Below are 11,040 nucleotides of genomic sequence, written 5' to 3' on the forward strand. Positions count from 1 at the left end.
GTGTTACATCAGCGATGGTGGGCTGAAAAACAGAAACACCTCTCTGTATTACCGTGGTGCAGCTCATCGGCGCCACAAACTGCACCCTTCAAAGGGTTCATGAAGTTGAATAAACACCTCATTAATGTTATGATATCCATGGTTGTGGGTGTTTTAACAGGACATACAACCAAATCTTTAGCAATGGATATAGATGCACTCACCAATGTTAAATTTAGCTCACGTTGTTTGCTGAATTATGCAGTAGAAAGATCCAGGGTATTGCATTGTAGGGTTTACAAGGTTCTGCAGCTGACTGAATACAATTTCCAAATTAATTTATGAAAATACAGAATGAGCTCCAGCTCTCTAAAACCAGACAAGTCACAGCCAAAGGCCAAATCAGTTAATTGCCTTGTGTTAATTCCCTATTCTCTGAGCTAATGCAATTACTTGTGAATAGAAACCAACTATCAAGACTTGAGGACACAAAAAGTCATTCTCCCGATTTGCATCCCTCCGTCTGTTTTTCAAATGTCGCACCCTGTTTAATCTATTGAATTTATTCATGAAGCGTGGAAGATGGGAGATGAAAAAGTGTATCTTTTTGTCTTTAGTTGTCGTGTCTGAGAGTTTCAAACAAAGAAAAAAGGAATTTCCCAGGATAAAGAATTTTGCACATTCAGGTGATAAAATATGAAAAGGCAAATGGGGACAATGAACCGTTTGTTTTCTTCGACGATGATTATCTACAGCGAAGCATATAAAAGCCAACACAAGGCTTAAGATAAATTCGTATGCATATAGCATAGGCTTAAGAAATGAATGCAACGAGAGAAGCTTGATCTTTCTCTTTTATGGCTGTTGGACTTGGCTGGGTCGCCAACACAAGACAACAGTCATCGCTTGCAGAAGAGCAGCGCCTGCCTGGTCCTGTACACTAATCAGGTAAAAACACATCTGCTCACTGGCCACACCTCAGCTGGGCTGTTCTCCCTGTCCAAGTGAGACCGAAAGACCTGTTAGGGTCTGACACTGAGAGCCCGGGCTTTTGTCTTGTGTGCATGCACGCTGGCTGAGCTGCAATACAGGCAGCCAGACCCAGAGGGGAGGGGGCAGGGGGGGGGGGGGGGGCAACAACGAACGTGTTAGCGTCTCTTTGTAGCGAGAGAAGATGAAGCACACTGGGTTAAGCACATAACTACCGGCAAAACCAGAAAGCAGCAGTGCCGCTACGGACTAAGAAGCTTGTTTCCACTGAGAAGAGGCTGGGGGAGGGGGGTCTTGCTGCCGATACGGGTCCGTGGTGGACAGACGGTGCGAGCCAGAGGAAAAAAAAAAAAAAAAAAAAAAAAAGAACGAAAGAGGGGGAGACAGAGACGGACCAAAAAAAACAAAAAACAAAAGGCAGATGTCACATGGGTCCAGAGTCGCTGATGGATGTGATGTGTGGCGTGGCACACAGGCAGCGGCTCAGGTAGAAAAAGCTTCCCTTTGTCATGCAGATGACAACGCAATCAGCCCCGCTTTGTCTCGGCCCGATGGGCTCCGCTCCCGGGGACATTGAGAGACAGACACTAATCCGGTGGGTTTGTGTTCTCCGGGCGCGCTCATAAAGGCAGTGTCACAGTACCTGGGGTGAGTGTGGATGAGGGTCTCTGAAACAAGGTCTGACCTCTCTCAGGGTACAATCCCTCCGCCTCCTCCCGGCTCTCTTTCTCCCAGCGTCCAAAGCTCGGTACGTGGCTTTGCTGGCTGGAATATTAGAAGCGCCATATTGTTAATGCGCGCGAGTCGTCGTTCACGTGATGGACATGAAAGGAACAGGGGTCACCACTGATCCATTAGGTCCATTTTTCTTTTTAGAAAACTCGCATATCATTTTCAGACTTATGAACTGCTATCTTATTGTCCGGGAAAGACATGGAAAAAATACACAGTGACAAATACACCAAATTCACAGATCGCACATCAACAAATCAAACTGCACAAAGAGTTCAAATTTGGCCTAGATGTTGCGGCGCCATTTTGATTGTGAGTGCTTCCACGTTTCCTGTTATGAATGATGTCTGAAAGTACATTTCGCTGTCCCCTAATGATTTCCATTCCCAACGGGTTAGGATGAATCAGGCTCTCCTTAATAAATATGACTTACCAAGAGACTGCGCGCTGCCAATTAACATGTGCTAATTAAGATAGCAGGATATAAGAACATCCTTGATCTAGATTCCTATGTGAAATATCAGAAAGGTTACAGAGAGGTAAAGCAAGTTTCTTCCATAACTATCCAAACTAGTCTCTTCCAGTCAGCAAGAAAACAACGTACGCCAACTTTATTCCACAGGTTTGAACCGGCCCGTTGATTTAATTTAATCGTAGACTGAATTAATTCATCACCCGTCTGCAAACTTGATGACGTACGACGCATGACAGATGCTTTCCGTAAGAGCAAGAAAATGAACAGAAAAATCTGCTCTACCGCCCTGAGTTTGATTTTTATCTTCGTCCTATATTAAACAGTTAGGATTCGTAGCCCTGTTATGCAACCTAACAGTTATAATTTCCTTAGTCATACTCTTTCACTTTCTGACCACATTGTTTTGCCAACTACATGCTGGAACAATTACAGCCCTCCAATCAAAGGGCACACCTATCCTCAAAGCCCTGCAAAGAACAACAACTCTCAAGACCCATAATTCACCTGATCCCTACTAAATAATACATTTATATGTAATGCATCGCTTCACCATTCATAGCACACACACCACCTCCAGTGTTGTGCGAGAACCAAGTTAAATAGAAATTCTACACATTGGATGTTTTGAAATTGATATACTGTTTTCTGAATAGGGACTGGATTGTTCTTGACGAGGCCTCGCGCAACACTTCTTCAGTGTGCATTTGCTGCGTTTGAAACGCTGGTGGTGGAGTCTATTCGATTACGCTTGGTTTTAGTATTTAGAGACATTTTGTGTTTTAGCTTACAGCCACATGGATGGAAAACATAAGCGCCACAAACAGGTTTGTAAAAGTGCATGCCACCTATTAAACACTTTAAGAGACTACATCAAATGTTGAGTTATGTGTAGCTATTATATCCACCATGCAGGCTCTTGTTTTGATATCGCTAATCCTAGTAGGAGAGTGAAAGTAGGTGGGTACAGTTTATCCTCATCTGGTTATAGATTTAATCAGATTTGAGATTACTGTATCCCGTCAAATTTCTTTCACCAAGTAAAACATGCTGTTTCTGCACTTGTGACATATTTTCCTTACTAATTTCGATCCATATGATTAATATCTGTGCTATTACATGTAAAAAAAATTATAGCTCTCAAATGTAATTCTTGAAAAATGCAAGCTATATGCACGACATTAGCAATGTGACTAAAGTACATGGCAATTTCAGACTGCAGTAAACATAATATATTGAACGGATAAGCTGTCAGCTATTGTTTGATTAATCGAAATTGTCTTTTTATGTACTTTTTAAAGCGTTATTTCGACAACACGAGGAGCAGAATCCTAGATTGGTCGCAAATATAAAATGGTATAAGGGAAACGTTATAGTAAGCTACCTCAGTACAGTGTCACTCATCTTTTCTACAGGTTCTGTGCATCTATCACAGATTACCAGTTGCTATATAGGAGTTGCAACCCAACTTCTATTTGTAATATACACATTACAACATATCCTCTATGCACAGACATCTACAATTCACAGTAAAATAGCCCCCAAAAAAAGAAAAAAACTATTATTATAATTCATTTATATTAATTTAGGAGTAAGTGTGTTTTATATCAAAATTATGCAAGTGTCCTACTAATTAGGATTGAGCTATACAACTGATTTTATTTTTAGTTTTTTTTTTATTTACATTCCACTTTTTCTTGTGCTACTTAGAGGACAAAAGGAGACAAATGCTGGTCATATTTACTTCTACATAAATCCTCTGTTTTCAGTTTCAGTTGCTAGCCGTGCTCTGGCAGCATCGTGAAGTGTACTGAAAGATCCGAAACACCTGTCGACTGTGAAAATATTTTCATTTTCAGATAGCATCAAGAAGCAACCGTATCGGGCCATCTGGTCTCTGCACACTAATCAGGGCTGATTAGAGACCAAAGTGACACCTGTTCCTTTTTAAGGAGATAAAGCAAAATTTAAAAGTCCATGTAACTGCAGTAGACCTGCAGTATATGAAGAGTTTTTTTTTTTGATGAAAACACCACATTTGATGCAATTACGGCTTTACTGTAGAGTCCCTTCAACACAGCGTATACATGTCCATAGCAGCAATAAGTATTAAACCACCAAGTAGAGTCTGAGGAGGTTGTAAACACACTTTTGGCTTCGTTACTGGTTTTTTTTTTTTTTTTATGTATAATGTAGGGCTACCCGGTGTGGTAGTTAAATTCAGAACTCAAGTAAGCTGATCCTGAGACACTTCCACTCTTAACTCTGAAGTGCACTCGTGGAAGTGAACATACGCAAACGTGCCTCAAAAATGAAACAAAATCCCAGCTTGTGGATGTGTGGGAGTCGAGCAACAGGGGCAACCGAAACGGTCACTGTGACGATGTGTAGACTTTCAGTGAATTCTGGGACGTTGTAACGACTTTCCATATTAACCTGCTGTGTCAGCCGACACAGTAAACACATCGGTTGTCTTGTCGTTGTCATTTTGGCCAACATGTCATTATTTGCACCTCACTCGGTTTTTAGCAAAGTGCAACGCTGTCAACAAAGAGAAGCAACAACATGGCCATTCATTTCAGAAGCATTTCTGGCACCGCATACCCCAAAAGCCTTATCAATACTACTGCTACTCAACACCGTTTTCAATCCACCACAGAATTTCTTAAAACTTCAGTTCTTACATCCAAAATGTTCCCCAAACTAAAAATGACATTCTGGCGTCCCGTCTGCAGGGTAAATGTGTGTGGACTGGAGCGGCAGGGGAGAATGAGGAGTTAGCACATGACAGTGAACCGCAGCAGTCGGAAACAGCATGGAAACAGCATCAAACAGTCCATCACGTGTTCAGCTGAAACCTAAGTTAAATTGGTTAAACAAGCTGAAGCCAGGAGCGACGTGGCCAACTATTTTGCTCGCAGAGCCAGCGACATAATAGCTGTAGAAATCCCCTGTGTGAAGCCAACTTAAAGCAAAACATCCGACTTTGTTGTTTGGCCTCCGTAACGTTTAGGTAGTTACCTTTGTAAACGCATTCCTACCGCACGTTAACGTGACCAAAGCTCTCGGTCGACGACGTACAGTGAAGCGAAGCAGCGCGGTCCCCGGGTCTGCAGCCTTTACGCAACGCTGGGAGCACACAAGTTCCGTCGTCAAATCAGTGATACTTCTTCCTTAATCTCACCCTAAAGGTAGCTGTAGACGTCTCTGAAATGTGACACTCCCTCCCCCCCTTCAAGTGAAACAACTGGTACCAGCACTAATTGAAATTTTGCATGCAAAGTGACAATGCCCGGGCCCTCGGCAGCATGGATTAGGGCTTGAATAGAGACAGATTCTTTGTGAAAGCCTACTGTGGCGGTTGGCGTGCAGGCCAGCTCCCTGCATCTGCCCATTGGGTGGACTGAGAAAACACTGGATTGTATACGGTCGCTCATTTTACCTTTATCTAATCCCATTTCAGAACCCGCCTCCGTCGGTCTTTTGTTACTCTTCCACAAAACATAATGCTTCCATGTTGCACTCGCACCGTCTTTGCCTTACGAAACAATTCCGGTCAGAAACAGCTACCGGATTTACATATGAAAGCATCTTTACCAAACTTGGCAGGATTTTCTAACCATTAACAATCATACTGTGTTTTGAACTGTCAGGCTGTCCTATATTGTGTGAGAAAATTGTACTGAATAAGTAATGCAATATGGAGTGTGTAGTTTACTAAATAAGACGAAGAAAAAAAAAAAGTAAAACGTCAACTTGGCCAGTGTTTGCCAACCGAGTGGGCTCCAGTGCTCAATAGAGCACTGAAGGAATGCAGCACATATTGAAATGCAATCAAATCTGCGAGACATTTTTTAAAAGCTCCATGCTGTGATCTCATTCTACCCCACTTCACCATCCTCGACTGTGGTTTCTGTCCCATTATGTTTCCTTCAAAGAAAAAGAGCAGAAAAAAAAATGTCGTATCAAAGTGATCTATCATCCTACTGACCCCGACGACGACTTGCATACAAGCCTGGAGGAGTTTTTTTTTTTTTTTTTGCATCATAGCAACACCAAACCTCCCAGAAAACGTTTGCTGTGCACAGTACAAACTGTAATACCGCAACAGAAAAGGGTGGTGGGGTGGTGGGGTGGGAGGGAGAGGGTTTTTTTTTTTTTTTTTTTGGGGGGGGGGGGGGGTGGAGGAGGAGCGGAAAAGCCAAATGATCCGTCTTGTAAATTTCATCTCCTCCGAACAATACAGGCTACTAGAGTTTTATGGCCGGGGATGAATCGGAGAATTTCCACTCAACAGAATTAGATGAGCGCCGCTGCTGTTAGTGTGGCTGTCAACTGAGCCTTGATGACAATGAATGGGTAAACTAATGAAGGGATAAATCCACAGTGTGTTTTCATAGACATGTTTGACATAGTTAGGCTAATTTCCCTGGCAGTACTACGTCCATTAATTTTTGAGAAGAGGCTGTCTGTTCCCGTTAACTAGACCAATAAGACATGGCATCATCTTACATTAACACTAATCAACAATTTAGAGTTGCTTCACAGGGTACATTAAATGCCTTTGAAAAATGGTTCAATGCGACTGATGAATGAATACCATTTATAGCTGTCCAACATGGCGACGAGAGTGGGGTGGGGGGTGGGGGGGGACACGCAGTATAGTAATCTGAATAGAGACGAGATGCTGATGAAAAAAAGCCGTAGACTGAATCATTGCAAGGCCGGTTTCCAGTATTGAAGGCCTAGAATGGTTTGCATTGTTGTATACCATTTACGAAATGGACACTTGGGACACGGCTGGGATTTTCTTAAATTTGGCCCCAGTTTTAATCCGCTAATCCTCTTCAGCAGTGTCCCTGCCTGATTGATTGATTATTTGTATAACAAGTAGCCCTTTCATGTTCGCTCCCCAGATATTAGGTATAAAATGATTGCGGGTGTTATCGTTCTGTGAGGACTCCATTCAGTTTATAAAGTAAATTCTGATAAATTAAAGACAAATTAAAAAAAAAAAAAAAACTTTTCTGACATTGTACGTTTCTTTGGGTGATTGCCAGTTAAACTTGGCGGTACAGTATTATTTAGGACACCGATAGTGAAATTCAAAGGGTAGTGTTATTTAGGACACATTCAGTTCGTAACGTTCATCAGTACGAAGTAATACAAGTGTATGAGCATGTCACTCTCTATTAACCGAAAATAACAATGGAAGAAATGTAGCGTCCCGGCACTAAACGTGTCAAAAAGATCCAACGGAGGGTTCTTTACAGTTGCATGCTGGGACGTTTTTTTTTTTTTTCGGATTAGAGCTGCAGTGACCTCTTTTTCAACTCTTTATTTTTCCTACGCAAGCCATCCTTGCAACTTCATTGGACAGTCGGCTAGGGTGATGCACAGGGTAAAATGGAAGGGGTGGGGCGGAGGGGTCTGTACTGAGTCGGCGAGGGGACTAGCTCTTTTTTCGAATTAAAAAAAAAAAAATGGAAGCACCGGAGGCCCGAAAGATAGTTCTAGAGTGCACGCCGTTTCTACCGAGTATCAACAGCATCATTCTTAAACAAGCAAGAATCGTGTTAGCACACCGAAATGGCTATTTGAGGAACGTGCCAATCTGTGTTTGAGGCAATGTATGCTCTCAGCTTACACATGTTCTTCACAGTACATTTTTACAAGTAGACAAACAGTAATCGTGGCCATGTTTGCATGTTATAGACAAAGAGAAAACGAGGAAGTGGGACACCGGGCAGTGTGAATTTGTTGGTTATTTTTGGCATTTTTCACATCCTGTGTTTCCCTCGCTCTTGGACAGAATAGCGGGGATTTCATTAAAAAAAAATAAGCAATATAATCGCAATCGTGCATACATAATATCGGTAATTAAACAAAAACAAAGCGTTGTGCATGTCGTATATATATATTTATATATATATATACACAGGATAACGATATGGAGTTACCTATTACGAGATTTACAGTTTTTACTGAATATATTTGACCTAAAAACAGCATGTACTCACAGTACATATTTAATATACTGTTTAAAAACAGTGTGTGGGACATGATGACAATTTAGACAGCTTTAACACGTGTGGCCGCACGCAAAATAGGACGGGGGGAAAAAAAAAATGGACAATATATATATTAATACGTAAAAATTAAACATAAGATGTATGTTGTACAGCGTTCCCTGTATTTGTGGAAGTGCGAAGATATCGGATCGCACATATAATTTGCCAAAAATAATAAGGTTATCCGGGATCAATCTAATCTTGAACATACATTTTAAAGCTCCCGATGTGGAACGTAATGTCGGCCGTGGAGGTTGCTGTCTCTGGGCTTCAAACTGGTGCCATCAGAAGTAGTCTGCATGAATACACGTGACGTTTGTCAAAGTCTTTGTCAGTCCTACAAGCTCGCTTATATATCTGGGATGTTTATACAACGTGTACAAATGATTATACAGTAAACACGGCTGATTTGTTTATTTTTTTTCCTCTGTTTTTTTTCTTTTTGTTGTCGTTTTATCCTGCGGCTACGTTCGGTTTTGAGTTTTCAAATAGTTTCTTAGCTCCACCTGTAATTATGAGGTTTAGTTAAACTGACCAGAGGAAGAAGACACATTTGTTTTCTGAGAGCATCCTCAAAATAGACTGAATAAATGACTGGGCTGACACTTTCCACCCCTCAGTGTGGTGAGTGTCCCCTGTCCTGTCACAGAGTGCAGCTACACAAAATCACCTGCAAATTATAATTTAGAGTAAAAAAAAAACAACAACAAAAAAAACTGAAAGCCCTTAAATTAAAAGGAAGCAAGGCTTCCTTAATCTCCAAATCATGTTTTAGGGATTAAAGGGCAAATCTCCCAGTTTCGTGCTCCCTGTGTGTACCACTGACCTTATTTTGAATACCGTCACAATAGGTGAGGTAAAAAAAAAAAAAAAAAAAAAAACCTTCGCTGTGCAGTGAGCGTCACAGACATACCCACTGTAAATAATGAGTGTTATTTCCATCATTCAACCTCGTTTCATTGTGCGCTGAGCCACTGCTGCCCTTCACTGCTCGGCAAAGCACTGCGCACAAACGACAGCACGGAGTGAGCAAGACAAGAGACTTTTCGAAGTTAAACCGGACGATGTCCAACATGTATATCTGCACATCCAGTATCAGGCGCACCGGAAAGGTTTCAAACGAGACGTCCTCGTTTTGTCTTTTATCGGCAACTGTTTTGACAACTGATACGGACACACCTCCCGAGGACACACACGGGATATGCGCCTTACCTGACTTGAGATTGAGCGTTTTGTGTGTGTGTGTGTGTGTGCAACACAAAGCACCCGCAATAGGTCGTTTTTGTATGTTCCGCAATTTAACGTCACGGACGCGTAAAAGCGTCCGTGGAGCCCACCTGCGAGATGCGGGACCATATGTTTTTGTGTCCACACGGTCATCCCCCCACCCCTCCACCCATCCACCCCTTGCCTGCGCTGACTCCACGCTACATTAAATGCAACAGTATAACCACGCTAGAAGATAATAAAGAGGAGCACGAAAAAAAAAAAAAAAAGTTTTGGTGTTGTTGTCTTTTTTTTTTTTTTTTTTTTTTAATCGGAATAAGAAAACATCCCTGCACGCGCTTTGTCTCAAACTCCAAAGCCGGCAAGAAGGATGCGGCTTTAAGCGTTTTGGATGCATACAGTAGCTTACCTTCAACAGCTATTACGGCCGGTATGCTCCATAATATCCATAGAATATCCATAATTGGTCACTTGGAGGGCCCAGACATTCAAATAAAATACGTCCCGAAAGCCATTGACAGCGAAAGCAGAGAGGGGACAGTCGGTCCTTCACCTCCGATAGAGCGATCCCAGATAGCAGAGAAAAACGAACTCAAATCTGAACCAAGTTTGGGCGAGACCAAAAAAACCACAGACAGAGGGGAGCACCGGGCGACACAGAAACGCAGCCGCGCGTTTTAGAGCTACATTTACCCAGTCAGTTTCACGCAGGATGAAAAAAAAACCATTGCGTTTAGGTGTATAATACATAATAAGGCGTTTTAAATATTTGTATCATCGATGCAGACGCTCGTCAAGGGGCTCGTTCATCCCCTTCAAAGCCACTTCAATTTACCTCGCTGTCAATCATCGACGGAAGGACAGTCCACACTGCCTTACCAAGCGATAATTAAGTGTTTGGGGACCATGCGGGGCATTTATAAAAGATGGAGCAACTCCGTTTCGCTGCCGCACCGCTCCAAATGGAAATACCGGTTCTTCTTTTATCAGACAAGGCTTAAATGTGTCTTTGGGGTTCCCTGCTCTTTTTTTGTTTTTGTTTTTTGGCACTGTAACAGGTGACCAGCACGAGAGAAACATTAAAGTAAGTTCAAAGTTTTCTTTTCCATATTTTGCCTCTAATATTTTATGGTTTGACCAGATATCGTTTTAAAGTTGTCCACTTGTCTGTCTCTAACACCAATTTCAAGCTGTTTTGTCTCTTTCCTTTGTTTGTTTATTGGAAAATTGATGTAATGATTTACAAAGGTGTCTGTGTGTAAACATTTATATCTGAATTACAACCATATGCTTTTATGAGATAATATTGTCTTCTGTGTGTTTTTCAGTTTTAAGTGGTGTTTTTAATTCTTGGTTAATTACCCATCTTATTAACTTACAGTTTATATAGTCAACTTTTTCTGCATTCAGCATTCATAATATTAATGATGACTTCATTTTTACATTAATCTGAATGTACGTATTTAAACAAATGCTGAAGCAAATATGGCTAAAATAGAAGAAAAAAAAAGGTTAAAAAGATTGATAGATTAAAATAAATAAATGTTTGTTTGATTTTGTAGCCTTCAT

The 11,040-nt window shown here is 41.5% G+C and overlaps 1 protein-coding gene across 4 annotated transcripts in view; it reads right to left on the minus strand.

Annotated features, from left to right (window-relative positions):
* Window positions 1-10,034, minus strand: part of ephb2b (eph receptor B2b) — a 126,330-nt gene extending 116,296 nt beyond the window's left edge. For all 4 annotated transcript variants that reach the window (XM_069711228.1, XM_069711226.1, XM_069711227.1 and 1 more), the window contains exon 1: window positions 9,881-10,034. In XM_069711228.1, coding sequence (XP_069567329.1) covers window positions 9,881-9,932 — 52 coding nt within the window. In that variant the 5' untranslated portion in view covers window positions 9,933-10,034. The remainder of the gene's footprint in view (window positions 1-9,880) is intronic.
* Window positions 10,035-11,040: the final 1,006 nt, after the last annotated feature.

The sequence above is a fragment of the Brachyistius frenatus genome, unplaced genomic scaffold, assembly GCF_029030835.1.
Source record: "Brachyistius frenatus isolate BFR_SWC_R1_liver_20210118 unplaced genomic scaffold, ASM2903083v1 Contig_98, whole genome shotgun sequence".
In the NCBI taxonomy this organism is placed as follows: Eukaryota; Metazoa; Chordata; class Actinopteri; family Embiotocidae; genus Brachyistius; species Brachyistius frenatus.